The sequence below is a fragment of the Chiroxiphia lanceolata genome, chromosome 17, assembly GCF_009829145.1.
Source record: "Chiroxiphia lanceolata isolate bChiLan1 chromosome 17, bChiLan1.pri, whole genome shotgun sequence".
NCBI lineage: Eukaryota > Metazoa > Chordata > Aves > Passeriformes > Pipridae > Chiroxiphia > Chiroxiphia lanceolata.
The window spans coordinates 10,903,020-10,917,047 of record NC_045653.1 but is presented as its reverse complement, the minus strand read 5'-3'; the positions used below and the strand labels follow the sequence as shown (position 1 = coordinate 10,917,047).

General features: G+C 48.2%; 1 protein-coding gene across 5 annotated transcripts in view; it reads left to right on the top strand.

Annotated features, from left to right (window-relative positions):
* MYT1 (myelin transcription factor 1) overlaps positions 1-14,028 on the top strand; it is a 66,411-nt gene that overhangs the window by 46,413 nt on the left and 5,970 nt on the right. For all 5 annotated transcript variants that reach the window (XM_032704609.1, XM_032704608.1, XM_032704607.1 and 2 more), the window contains exons 13-19: positions 341-610; positions 1,257-1,411; positions 3,880-3,942; positions 4,166-4,234; positions 8,451-8,513; positions 9,093-9,176; positions 13,494-13,715. In XM_032704609.1, the coding sequence (XP_032560500.1) occupies positions 341-610; positions 1,257-1,411; positions 3,880-3,942; positions 4,166-4,234; positions 8,451-8,513; positions 9,093-9,176; positions 13,494-13,715 (926 nt within the window). The remainder of the gene's footprint in view (positions 1-340; positions 611-1,256; positions 1,412-3,879; positions 3,943-4,165; positions 4,235-8,450; positions 8,514-9,092; positions 9,177-13,493; positions 13,716-14,028) is intronic.

Here is a 14,028-nt window from a genome sequence, read left to right as displayed (position 1 = left end):
GATTTTCCAGCTATTTTTCCGGGGAACACAGGTTTTCCAGAAGTCCTATGGAGCACCCCGAGCCTTGGGCAGACGTTTTGGATCCCATGGGGCATCTTAAGTGGCACTAGATGCCTTTGTTAATCAACTGAGTCAAAATGCCACATGGGAGGCATTTTCATGACGCCTTCCTGAAATATTTAGGAAAGAGCATCCCTTTTCATTCAGTTCCTCATAACTGATTGTGGAGAGGACGGGACATGAAAAGCTGCCTGCTGCACTGTAAAAGACAAATGGGGGCAAGATCCCCACGGGGAGTCGCTGGCAGCTGCTAACTTTGGGCATGTTTCCAACCTTTCAGTCCATGGACATTGAGGTGGATGAAAATGGGACTCTGGACTTGAGTATGAACAAACACCGCAAACGGGAGAGCACCTTTCCCAGCAGCAGCAGCTGCAGCAGCAGTCCCAGCATGAAGTCCCCAGATGTGTCGCAGCGCCAAAACAGCACCAGTGCCACGAGCAGCACCATGACCTCCCCCCAGTCCAGCCAGACCTCCCGCCAGGATGAATGGGATGGGCCCATTGACTACACTAAACCAAACCGTCAGCGGGAAGAGGAGCCAGAAGAGGTGAGAAGTGACTCTTCATGCTTGAATCTCCCTCATGGGCGATTGAATGCCATGTTTGCTCACACAGTTGTCCTGTTCCCTCCCCCTCCACACACACCTAGTTTGTCCTTTGAGCCTAGGAGAGAAATATTTCTAGCTTTGTCAGTACTATCAGGTATCAGCCAGGGACAAGCAGGCAGGAGGCAGATGGTATTAGAACTGTTGGGGTTGCAAAGGAAGAACCCACCACTTTCCTTGCCCTGGGTGTGCAGTGCTTTCTTTGTTGTAAATCCTTTCAGCTCATTTGCACCAGTGGTGCTCCTGGTGATGTTTCCCAGGATGATTTATATCTCCCATTAGCAGAGATGTCCCCGTATGTCACTGACATTAATCCTGCAGGTGGGGAATCCAGCCATGACCCCCTGGCTGGGGTGAGGGAAAGCCACGTGGAAATCCACATACAGACATGCTTTACACATTTCTCCTACAAAACCAGGAAAATACAGACTATTGGATCCATGGTTTGGGTACTGTGAGGTGCTTTCAGAGGGCTCAGGAGCGTTGGCAATGCTGCACTCTCAGCTGGGATGAAGCTGGGATCTTTCCCACCACAGTTCAGCAGCAATGACCACCACTACAACCCCTGTTCCTGGATCTTTTCTTGCAGTCAGAACCTGCCGCTCACTCTTTTGCCTCCTCGGAAGCTGATGAGCAAGAAGTGTCAGAGGAAAACTTCGAGGAGCGAAAATACCCAGGGGAAGTTACTTTAACCAACTTCAAGCTGAAATTCCTCTCCAAGGACATCAAGAAAGAGCTGCTCACGTAAGTCCTCATTTTTGTCTCTTCCTCCGAAATCTACTAAATATGTACCTAGCACAGCCAGGCTGGTAGGAGACAAAATTTGCTAGTAAATTCATTTTAAAAATTAGAATTGTAGTTCCCTTTCTTACTGTGGTTGGTCTTAGCTCATCTGAGTGGTTCAAATGAAAGCTCAAGAGAAACCCCACCCTCATACAACAGCTGATCAATGAGGCAAAATACCTTTCTACATGGCCTTACTGTTCAGTGATAAAAAGAACCTATTAGGGAGCTTGGTGCTCTCAGGATTCAAGGACAGGGTTGAGGAAAACCCCTTTCTTCTCCTCAGTGTTTCCTGCAAGAGTGTTTCTGGCACAGTGAAGGAGCCTGCCCAATCTCCTGACCCCTTGTTTTAGGGCACTGGGTGATGCTGTGGAGCCAAGAGCACCCAAGGGATCTCAGCACCTTCTTGATGGGGGTGTTGTACCACAAGATGTCTCATTGAGAAGACAGGATTCGTTGGCTTAGGGTAGTGGGTCCCAGCACCGTGATAATCCAGGGTCACAAAGTGTGACCTGGGGCTGCAGCAAAATTGCTGTCAGGCTGCAGTTTGTGTTGGAGAGAGACCCTGCCCCGGCTCACATCTGTCTATTCATCGGGTGGGTGGAAGTACAGACCCAGATCTGTGCTATTAGATGGAGCATTGCTCTGCATCCACACTGATTCCCACAGGAATGGTTGATGTTTAAGAGTCTGATCCAAACATGGCAGCTTGGACCTCGCTCTGACCTAACGGCACCGCGGGATCAGACTGGAGGTTGTGTTGGGGAGGTCTCCTCTCCCAGGCATCCCAGCTGTTCTTGGCTTCTTTCCTGTGTATCTGACCCCCCTGCATGTTAAACAGGGAAGAGCTGGTGGGCACTGTTTTACTGACCTTATACAACTTGCTCATTACTCGGCTTCTGCAGGCAGGAGGCTGAGGGAGCAGACAGGCAGGGAGGAGATCTGTGAGGGCAGAGCAGCAGCAGCATCTTCTCTAAATGAGCAAAGCACAGACCAGCTGCCCTTATCCAAAGCTCTAAAGGCTTTTTTAAAACCCAGTAGCACCACGAATAGCAATATCTGAGGGTAGAGCCTGAAGTCCTCCCGTGCCTTAATTTTATTGTGATGGTACAGAAATTTCCTGAATGGAAACAGCCCTGGAATAAATAAATGGTATTGTGGGCAGTGCTGAGGCTTCCCTCCCCATTTAGCATCCTCATTCCTTTCTGGACCAAAGGCTGTAATGAATTAGCTGTAGTTAAGAGCAGACTCACCTGCTGTGCCTGATGTTCCGTGTCTGGATGTAGTTCTTGTGCCACTTCCAGGCACAGATGGCAGGGAAGGTGCTCCTCACCTGTATCTTCCCATCGCCCTCCTGTTGGCACACGAGTGGGAACCACACAGCCAGACATCCCTGCTGCTTGAACATCACCATATCAGTGCTGGCTCCAGGGCTCGCTGCGTTTGTGTGGGAGTTGTGGCTGGGAAAGGACTCAAGGGTGAGCAGGGAATAGGTGCCTCCAAGCCTCAACCTGCTGGGCCAGGCTGTCCCAAGGTATCCCTGCAGTGCCCCAGGACATCCCTGCTTTCTCATATACCCTTGACTTGGGGCAGGAGGGCATGACTGTGCCAGAGCCTTGCTGCTCATGCACAAACTGGATTTTATTCCCTGGACATGGAGAAGGGAGAGCACCTTTTTCTATTGCCCATGAAAGTACAACTCACAGAGGAGGCAGTGAAGAGGGATGGATGGGAAGTACATCCACTGAAGGCAGTGGGTGGGACGCAGCAGCTCCTTCCTACCCTCTGTTTAGGAGCCTCCAGACACACAGTCAGAGGCTATTTTCATTCCCTCTCTGCAGTGAAAAGTGTTTTCAAGCTTTTCTTCGCAGCTAGAAAGGGCTGGGAGGAAAAAAACCAAATCATTTCAGAAACCTGAAATCTGAAGCACCTTATTCAGCTCTGAAAACTGAACAAGATGATTCCTGCAGCCAGAGTTTCAGTATTGCAGGAATCATTCAACCTGGCAGCACCCTCCAGCGATGTTCATACCTGTCAGGTCATGCCACCCAGCAGGCTGTTGTCAGTCCCCAGCTGCCACCAAGCACTCCAAGCAACTAAGGATTTTAAACACTTCCTTTGCATTTGCCACAAACTTATGCAATTCCTAAAATTTTTTTTTAAAGGATCCTTAGGCTTTTTGGGAACAAAGAAGGGAGGAAAGGGAGCTGAAAGGGAAATGTCTGGTTTACATCCATGCAAATGTACAAACACACACCGAGATCCGATGGACGGAGCCGGTGTAAGGGGTCTGGCAGTGGGGCTGGGCTGAGACCCACCTGATAGACCCTGAGGGGGCTGGGCTGGCTTTGCCAGTCTGTGGCTCTTGGGGAATCCATTCCTTTCCCAAGTTTATGATCCCTGTTGTTGTTGTTGTTGTTGTTGCCCAGTTGCCCAACCCCAGGCTGTGACGGCAGCGGACACATAACGGGAAACTATGCCTCTCACCGCAGGTGGGTTGATCTTTTCTTCATGGTTTGAACTTTAAAGACAACTTTTTTTGTTTCTTTTAGTATATTTTTTGACCATGTGGATAGTTTGATTCTGTTTCCTCCCCCCTTCTATTGCCCCTCTCCCTCCCTCCCCACGCCCCAGCCCTTTTTTCTTTTTCCTTTTTCCTTTTTTTTTTTTTTTTTTTTTTTTGCTTATCCAGATATTCCATCTCTTCTCTTTCAGCCTTTCTGGTTGTCCTCTTGCTGACAAGAGCCTCAGAAACCTCATGGCTGCCCACTCTGCTGACCTCAAGTATGTTTGCGCTCAACTTGGAACTCCTTTTTTTTTTTCTTTATTTCCACCCTTTTTTCTCTCTTCTCCCTTCCTGCCCCCACTCCTCTTGCTCTGCTTTTGCTTTTCCATCCCTTCCCTTCTCCTTTCAAAGAGCTGATCAAAACCTGCCTGCAAGGAGCTCTGGTGGAGTCCAGCTTCCAGCTGTCACGTTGAAGAGGCAATGGCATGAAGGAAGGCTTATTTTGGGGAGAGGGGCTCATGGCAGTGATTGGAAATAACCTGAATGCCTGGCAGGTTTCCTCTGGGCACTGTAGACATGCTATTTTCTTTTCTCAAGCTCTTGTTCCCTAGTTTGGGCCATAACCCTTTTCACTTAACATTTTTGTACATCTCAAACAATCCAAAACCTGGAGAAAGGCTCATGCTTTATTTTTGGGAACACACCACCAGGACATAGCAAAGCCAACTCTTTTGGAGAACCTGGGATGCTATTTTTAGGCTAAATTTTAGTGGCTGTTCTGGATGTAGTGAGAGAGGATCCTATTCATTCCCATGATTTGTGAGAGAATGAAGGAGGGAGTGTGCAAATGTTTGGTGAGGCCAGATCCTGAACCAGTGGCAAAGGGCTCACAGGCATCTGAATTTCCCTGTTTCCATTGCTGCTTCTGAAGAGAGGAACCTGGTTTTGACATTTTCAGTCAAATATCTTCCTCTGAATCTTGTTTTCACCTTTGCTGTGTCTTCCCCAAACTCTTCATTTTCAGTAGGAGCTTATTCTTCACAGGAGGGTTTCCCAAATGCTCTCTTAGGTTGCTTTCCCTAAAGAAGGGTGAAATTGTATTTAAAACAGATGAAGACATTGGGGGGACCTGAAGCCTCCCCCACACAACTCCCTCTTTGGGGGAGAGTTCACTGAGAATTTTTTTAACATTTCTTCCATGGATCCAGCCTACCTTTGTCTCCTCTGAGCTCTCTGCTTTGCTGAATCCAGTTTTTGGATCATTCAGACACCGAGATATTCACAACTATAACTGGAGAGCCCCCACTGAGAGTAAAATGGAGAGCTTCCCATTGCACAGGCTCACCATGAAAAAACCCACAAATGTGCTGTGTCCTGAACTTAATCAAGGATTTTTGAAGCCATGGGTGAGTCAGGGGGAGCCTCTTTGGTCACAAAGATGACTGATAAAGTCCCAAATCCCTCTGTGATGGACTGGAGGGACGCATGGCTCTGGGACTGCTCTGTGCCCCACAACCAACGTGGGTGCTGGTACCAGGAAAAGTGTTTGTTAAATGCCTGCTCCTTATCACAGAGATGAGAAAAGTGGCAGGATTAGTTGATATTAATAGAATATGCTGGTGGATGGAAAGGACCAGCATGGTTAGTGGTAAGTACACTTAATCATGCATTATAGACTATATATTTTGAAAGAACCTCTTCAAAGAATCTTGCTGAACTGGTGTTTCTCCAACAGCCTTAAAGAGTAGCCAAGTGATCAGAAAATTAGTGTTGAAGATATTAAAAGCTCTCGGGAGCAGCGCCCATTTCCAGTAAGGACTAGACAAAAATCAAACAGGGTTGTACCTGAGATCAAACACTGCACCCAGCTTTGCTGTGCAGGATCCCCTGCTCCCCTCAGGCATCCAATGTCAGTGCTTTTTATCAAAATACTGTATAAAACAGACTTCCAGGGGGGAAAAAAAAGTGCTTGTTAATATTTTTTCTCAAATACTCTTTTTTTTTTCTATGTCTTGGTGAGGATGGGAGCAGAGGAGGGAGGAAGAGAAGAGGATTTGGAGATATTATAGATTGTACAGTCATAGCTTTCCACAGCTCCAGATAAGACCATGTCAGTGTTTCTATTATAAATTCTATTTCAGGGGTTAATATCCCTGATATAAAAAAACCAGCTCCAGGCTGGAACATGCAATAAAAGGTCTCTGTTGGTATGATTTGTCTCCAGATAATTAAAAATAAAAATCAAATTACTTCTCTCCTCTCTTTGAAAGTCCTGAAAGGTAGAAAGAGTTTGGTGTTAGTGTTTTCATAATTTCCTCCCACCCTGAAGCTAGAACAACAAAGAAATAGTTTTGCTTTCTACTTTAAGAGTGTATAGCAGGGAAATGTCACAGTCATCTCCCAAACCTATAATTTCTAAATGAGTCGAAGCATTTGCATCCTTGTTGAGGTTCTGCTGGATGTATCCCTGCTCTTACTGCTCTGGATCTCTGTGCATTTATGTTTTTCTGCATCTGAACAGGCTGAGCCTTGGTCCTGACTTAGTGTCCCTGACACCCTTCTGGGATCAGGATGTGTCCCTGTACTCCCAATTTGAGGTGAAGTAACAATTTTTTTTTGCCAACAGAGACTATTCGGTGACCTGCAAATGCCAAACTGAGCTCTTGCAAAGAGGAGAATTTTGATATTTTCTGGTCAAAAAAAGAGGGCTTTTTGAAAGGCTGTTTTCCAAGCTGCCAAACAGAAGACAATTGTGGAAATCATTGCCAGAGCACCCCAACTATACCATTGCCCAGGCCAGGCACCAGCACAGAACCACAGAACAGTTTGGGGTGGAAGGGACGTTTAAAGGCCATCTAGTCCAAACCCCAGCAGTGAGCAGGGACATCTTCAGCTAAATCAGAGCTCAGAGCCCTGTCCAACCTGGCCTTGGACACTTCCAGGGACGGGGCATCCACCACCACCCTGGGCAACCTTTGGGAAAGTATATTGCCTTTTTCAAGGGTACTGACCTCAGGGGCTGCCCATACACCACTGGCATGTCCTGGACACACATCAGTCCCTGCTCTGGGGCAGATACCTGCCAGTGATCCAAACCAGGGACTGGTGGCTTTGAAAATAGGGATTGAGAAAGGTAGGATAGAGCAAAACCCTTCCCCGAGGAGAATGGGCACTCTGCAAGCTCATGGATGTGCCCTGAGCTCTGGGCAGAAGGAGCAGCTGAGCATCTCCCCCTCGTCCTGCGGCAGCACCGCGGATTTCCTCCCCCTCCCACCCCTTCCCCGCTCCTAATCACTTGACTGAAAAAGCCCTGGCTAATTGGCAGGCTGGCGTGCACATCCTCTGCGAACACTCCTCGCCTCTCTTCCTTGTCCCCATGACAACTTTTATGTCCGCCGCGTCACCTACGGCATTCGGAACGGATCTTTGTGCTCGTGGTACTTCATGTCCCCTCACCGCTCTTGCTCTGAGCCCCTAACGATGCGGTGCTTAACTCGTGCCATTATCTTCGCTGCCGCTCGGCGGGCTCGCAGCCCCCGCCAGCCTTTGTGCAGGTTTGGGTGGTCACAGGACCATTCTCCAGGCTTTGCTCTCAGTGCCATCCCAGAGTGCTGGGTGCTCACCTTCAAACTCAGACCGCGGGTGCATCTTCAAAGGTCCCTTTGTAACGGCGATGCCTGAGGACTGAGGGGCAGATTCTGCACCGAAGCACCAAAAGCTGCTGGTGCACTGTGTGTGGTGACCTGGTGACCCCCAGCCCGAGGTCCAGCAGGTGCTGTCACCCTGCAACACCCCCTGTGTCCTGCCTACAGTGATGAAGAAGAGAACACAGGGTTAACCTAACCTTTTTCCTCCTGTTCCTTCATCATTTTCCATCGGAAGCATTGGCTGGTATTGCACTTCGAGTACCCTCCTGCAATGGGCTGTCCATTTGCCCCCACTGAGATTAGCCACCCCCCATCCCCAAGTCACTCAGACCTGAACTGAGACCTTCCTCTTGGTGGTGGCCCTGCTGGGCCCCCTGTCCAGGCTATTTTTCTTGTTCCTTGCCTATGCTTGCATCCATCCTGCTGGCCCTGGATGGCACCTGCTGTCTCCTTACAGCTTCCTCAAGATGACAGACGCTGTCCTGGAGGGGTTTTTTAGCTCATTATCAGCTCCTGAGCTGTCCCCTTCCTGAGGGTGGGGACAGAGGCTGGGACCTGTGTCCCTCCTGGAGAGCAACCACTCACTGTGCTCCCAACATCCCTCCCAACATCCCAACATCTCGCCTCCAATGTTCCTCTCCAACGCCACATCACGCAGTGATGCGCTGAATTTGGTGCTGTGGATATTACAGACCAGACCTTGTTCTTACAGAGGGAGAAGGGGCAGGAAGGAAAAACCTGCTTCTGTGTTGACAGTCCCTAGATTTCTCTTTGAAATGAGCTGTCACAGAGTGTCGACCCCCTGCTCGCACCCCCGGGCTAATCCGAGCCTCCCTTGCCTCCGCAGGTGCCCTACTCCTGGTTGTGATGGCTCTGGTCACATAACAGGAAATTATGCATCGCATAGAAGGTAAGATCTCCCTTAAATTATTTTCTCTGTAGCCTCTTTCTGTGTTGCCTTTTTTTTTTTTTTTCCCCTGCAGTGGGCAGAGTTGTAAAGTTCTGAATAAAACATTAATGTTACTGACAACTGAAGCCTATTTTCATCTCTTTAATCTGACTTCTCTCTCTTTTTTTTTTTCTGATGTTTCCAGCATCTGATTAGAAGCTCCTTTCAACAGAATAAAAGACAAAGGGTCAGATTTTAGCTGATGCAATGTTCCTGTTAATATTGCTACCTATTTATGATTTCTATTATCACTTTAGAACATTAATAGCAGAGATCTGAGCCTTCTGTTTCAACAATTCCATTAAACATTGCAGGCTGTTAGCAGATATCTTCTTATCTAGACACCATTAATTACTGTCCATCTCCCTCAATTTTTTATTATTTTTTTTCTTCTGACTTCTCCTCGTGGTGTGAAGCTGCAAAACGAGAGAGATCAAAAAACACTGTGCCAAATTCAAGGGAAAGATGACTGAAGTGGGGGAATAGCAAAGGCAGGGATTCTGCCAGTGAGACAGGCCTTTTTTCTCTTTTTAACCACAGTCTGTCAGGCTGCCCTCGTGCCAAGAAAAGTGGGATCAAGATCACCCCGACAAAGGATGATAAAGAAGACCCAGAGCTGATGAAGTAAGTCTGGGGATAACTCCTGAGTAGAGCTTTTCACTGTATCCCCTTTGCCTCACACAGATTTATGTGGGGGAGCAACATCCCTCCCACATCCCTCCTGGCTCACTCTGCTTTGAGCATCATCTACAAAGCTTTTCTGTTGGTTTTTTGGTGTTGCAATTTTGTAATTTGATTGAAAAATTGGGTGCTGGGGAGGTAATGGTGTATGTTATCTTGTTTGTTTCTGCAGATGTGAAGGTAGGCTGGTAGGGCACAAACAGTTTCTCTGCTACCTGTGCTTCATATAATTCCTAAGAAAACCCACCAGTGTTGTAAATGAGGGTAAAACCCCACAGTCAAGCCAAATGTTGCAGGTTTTTGGGCAGCAAGGGGCAGATGAGGGCTGAGGGGCTTGCTTAACTCCCAGGAACACAGTAGAAATAGAAGCTATCCAGCAATTAGTCCAGTCAGGATCCAGTAACCTTGAATAAAACATGTTTTGTAGAGTCTTTGCCAGGGCAGAATATTCAAAGTGAACTGAATAAAACCTTTCTCCGCTGCCTCAGGCTGAAGTTTTCAAAATGTCCCAGGAGGTTTATTCCTTCAGGGAATAGAGATCTGAAATCCCTTAGTCCACCTCAGGAATTTTCATGAGCTGTGAAATCCATTGGGCCTGACTTTTAAGAAGTCCAAGCATCATAGGCTAAGTGTCCATGGCCTGATGTGGTGTTTGAGGTCAGTGTTTCAACCCTTTATACAGCTATAGGACATCAAAGGCAGCACTGACTCCAGGATCTTGTTTTTTGTTAACCCAGAGCATCTCTAGCCTTTCTGGAGCCTGTCCACTCACCCAGCAAGTGCAGGTGAAAGGGGGTAGAAAGAAACATGGGAAAAATTATCAACTCCCTCCAAGAGATTCCAGTTGCCCATGAGCGCTGGTATATCCACCCAAACCCCTTTGGATCATCCGATTGTCTCCAAATGGATTTATTTTTACTTTTTTTAGCCCCAGGGCTGGTTTTGCCCTTGCAGGGGATCAGGGGTGAATAGCTCTGTGTACCCAGGTTTTGTCCTGGAGCAGAGGCTGAGCTGGAGCAGGACCCAGTGAGTGTGGAAGAACCCCGTGGGGGCTGCAGGAAGCTGGGATGTGCCTGCTGGGGCATAAGGACCTTTCAGAAAAAGATGATATTTGAGCCATCTGCTCTGTTCTTCCTCCTCAGTCTACAGGAAGGAAAGCCTCCCAGTTAAATGAGCCGTGTGATAATTAGCAGGAGTTAGCAGAGTTTATTAAAAATTAAGCAACCTACTTGAGAATCTGTGGGAAAAATCCTCTTTTGGCTGAAATACACTGAGTTGCTGGTGGCATTGCAATGCTGGGCCATTAACCAGAGAAACGGGGAAGGAAATGACGAGCAGCAAATTGTTGTTGTGCAACTGCTGGCTGTTGTACCTTTGCTTTCACTGTGGTTGGAGGGGTGTGTGGGAGGTCATCCCTATCCATGTTTTCCTCAGGAATACGTGCCCTGTGGGGCTGGGGAAGCCGTGGTTTTGCTCATTTATGCCTTTCCCATTCAGGACAGGACCAGGCAGGAATACGCCAAGTGGTTTCGCCGGTGCATTTTCTCTGCAAAAAAATAACTTTCCAGTCCAAGGAGAAAAGGGGCTTTTATGTGGCTGTGTTTTTATGGTGCAGCTGGGGCTTGTGTTGGAACATGGGATGAGCTGTCAGGACACCCACAGTAGAATGATGGTTCTACCAGCATCCTCATCAGGGGTTGGGTTCTCTCCCAGTTCACATTAAAGATGAAAATGCTGGGAAGCTAAACTGGCAAGAAATCACAGAATCCTAGGATAGGTTGGGTTGGAGGGGACCTTAAAGCCCATCTCATCCAACCCCCTGCCATGAACAGGGACACCTTCCACTAGATCAGGTTGCTCAAAGCCCCGTCCAACCTGGTCTTGGACACTTCCAGGGGTGGGACATCCATAGATTCTCTGGGCTCCAAGCTTCAAATGGGGTTGGAGCATCACCAGAACTGGATTTCCTGACTCCTGGAAAGCTGATACTGTCCACCCCCAGACTGGTCTTGGTGGGACTGTGGGCACTGGGGCAGGCAGTGCTGGGTGGGATCTGAGGGTCTCTGCAGAGCAGGAGGTGAAGGCATTCCCTAAATATCCCACAGCACAGGCAGTAACCCCGACTTCTGCAGCACACCCAGGAGGAACAGAAGCTCCTCTGAGATGTGCAAAGCAACATGGTACAACAATCCATCGTTGCCACCTTCCCCCATCCCATGGGAAGGGTGTTCCACCGCCCACAGCAAGGTGTGCTCAGTGCTGGTTTGCATTAAGGAGCTTTGGCTCTAAATCCATCCTCCGTCTGCACCGAGCGCCACTTGGAACCCGGCCGAGCTTTGCACATCACCACCAAGGAGAAAGTCATTTAGTCCCTGTTGTTTTTGCTGTTCATCCTTCAAGTAATTTGCTGCAGACGTGATTGAACAGATCACCTCAACCTTCACCGAGCCCTGGTGTAGAACGGAAGCATCCACAGGTGTCTAATTGATCAAATGCTGCTGGTGCTTCCATTAAATAATAACAATTAACAAAAAATAATTTTTAAAAAATGTCCAAGACAGCTGGTTTGCACAATAAGGCTCTGGTTTATTTTTTAACAATGAGAATGTAATAAAACTTAAATTAACGGCGTAAAATATGTAACGATTGGGCCATAATGGCTGCATACTAAATCCTGGGGTTTGTCTCTTCCTCTCTTTCTCCTTCCTCCCCCCCCTTCTCCTTTTCCTCCTGAGGATTCAGTAATTTGCTCGTGATCATATAAAAGCAATGATGTTATGAATTTACTGAGGATCCTGCTGGCAGGGATATTATAAGTGAATTGTGCTGCATTTGCAGCTGATTAAAATCGAGATCAGCATTTTTCAAATTATCTTGGGGAAAGGCTGGGTGTAGAGCCCCCCTCCCTTCTGCTGTCATCTCCCTTTTGTGCAGAATGTAAACAATCAGGGTAATAATTTCTGTAGTGAAACGCAGCTTGCGATTTTCAGGAGCAGCTCGGTGGATATTTTTGCTGGGGAGCCTCAAAGTCCCTAATTGCTTCCATACTGAGGACGTGGGGGGTTATTTTTGGCATTTCTTACCTACTTCCACCTCCCTTATTTTAGAGCAACCTCCCCTGAGTAATAAACTTTTAACTGTATTTATAATTGGCGAGCATTTTTAAACAAATGCAAACCACAGCAGAAACCCTGATAGCTAACACTGGACTTGTGGGCGAGCTGGATTTAGTGAGAATGCCATTAGGGTGGGGGGAGCTGTGAGGAGGGAGGAAAGAGGTGCCTTTTGGAGGGCCACTCGCCTGCTTGCCAACAGCACAAGTTGTGTTGGTGCTTCCACAACGCTCCTCACAGCTCCCACGGGTTTCAGCCTTCCATAAACAGCAGCAGAAGTGTGGGGGCGGGAGGGCTCATGTGCCTCCTTGATGGTAATTCCCACTTTATCCCCCTGTGAGCGTGGGTTGATCTTTCCACAGAGGCAGGATGTGAACCAGGAGGAGGAGGAGGAGGAGGAGGAGGAGGAGGAGGCAAGTGAGGTCATGCCAGGCTGAGTGATGGCCTAGTGATTTGTCCTGTCTGCTGGGGTACAGCTCAGAAGCTCCTCAGACACCCTCCTGGCAGGAGCAGGTTTACAGCTCTTCGTGCACAGGTCACAGCCTGAGCAGCTCCCGGCTCAGGGACTGGCTCACGGGGAAGGGTTGTGTCCCCATGGGCACAGACAGTGCTCCTAGACTGTGTTGATTGTGCTAGTGTAGGATGATAAAGCTGATGAGCCTGCATTCCTCAGCAGTGCCACTGTGCAGAGCTGGCTGTACATGTGTGATGGTTCAGTGTGAGAGTGTCAGCCTGTGTGATGATTCAGTGTGAGAGTGTCAGCCTTGTGGTATCTCAGGATCCCATGTCTTGCAGCCTAAACTGCCATCTTTGCCCTCAATGAGGCACCAAACAAATGGTTTTTGACTCCACTGGGACCTGCTTTTGCTGCGTGCAATGTGACCTCCACAGTCCTTCCTTCTGCAGAATTCTCCTTGGTTCTCTTTGGCTCTTTTGAAGGAGCAGTCATAGCTCTTAATTTCCCATCTGCCATTTCCATCAACTAAATATCTACCCCATAAACCTGAGACGAGACCCAAATGCAAATTTTCTCTTCCAAGGCTTCCCCGTTCCTGCTCATCCCTAATTTCCTCACATCTTCATCCGTTCCTTCCACTCCTTCCTCTCTATGGCCAGGCTGTAATTTCTGGTGATTCCCTGTGCCCAGGTGTCCTGTTCCTGGCTGTGTTGGGCTCGGGCACATCAGTGGCAAATACGCCTCTCACCGGAGTGCGTCAGGGTGCCCTCTCGCAGCCCGCAGGCAGAAGGAAGGATCACTCAATGGCTCCTCGTTTTCCTGGAAGTCGTTGAAGAATGAAGGCCCAACCTGCCCTACCCCAGGCTGTGATGGTTCTGGCCATGCCAACGGGAGCTTCCTCACTCACAGAAGGTAAATCAGAACTGGAAATCAGTGTGGGTGTGACAGCATTGCTGTGGACTCACCTGCCTCCCTGTAGGTATCTAATCTAAATCTCCATTAGCATGTTAGAAAAGCACTCGAGCACCACGAACAGGGGGCTTAATGCCCAAGATAGCAAGACTCATCTCACGTTCCTCACCTGGTGTACCCTGTCTTTTAGGAAACAATGTGTTTTTTAATCCTTGCTTAAAGAAAATTGCTCTCACTTTATAAATGGGGAGTTTTGTAGCATTATTCATAAAGCAATTTCCCCTGTACCATAAAAAGCTTTTAGAAGAACTGT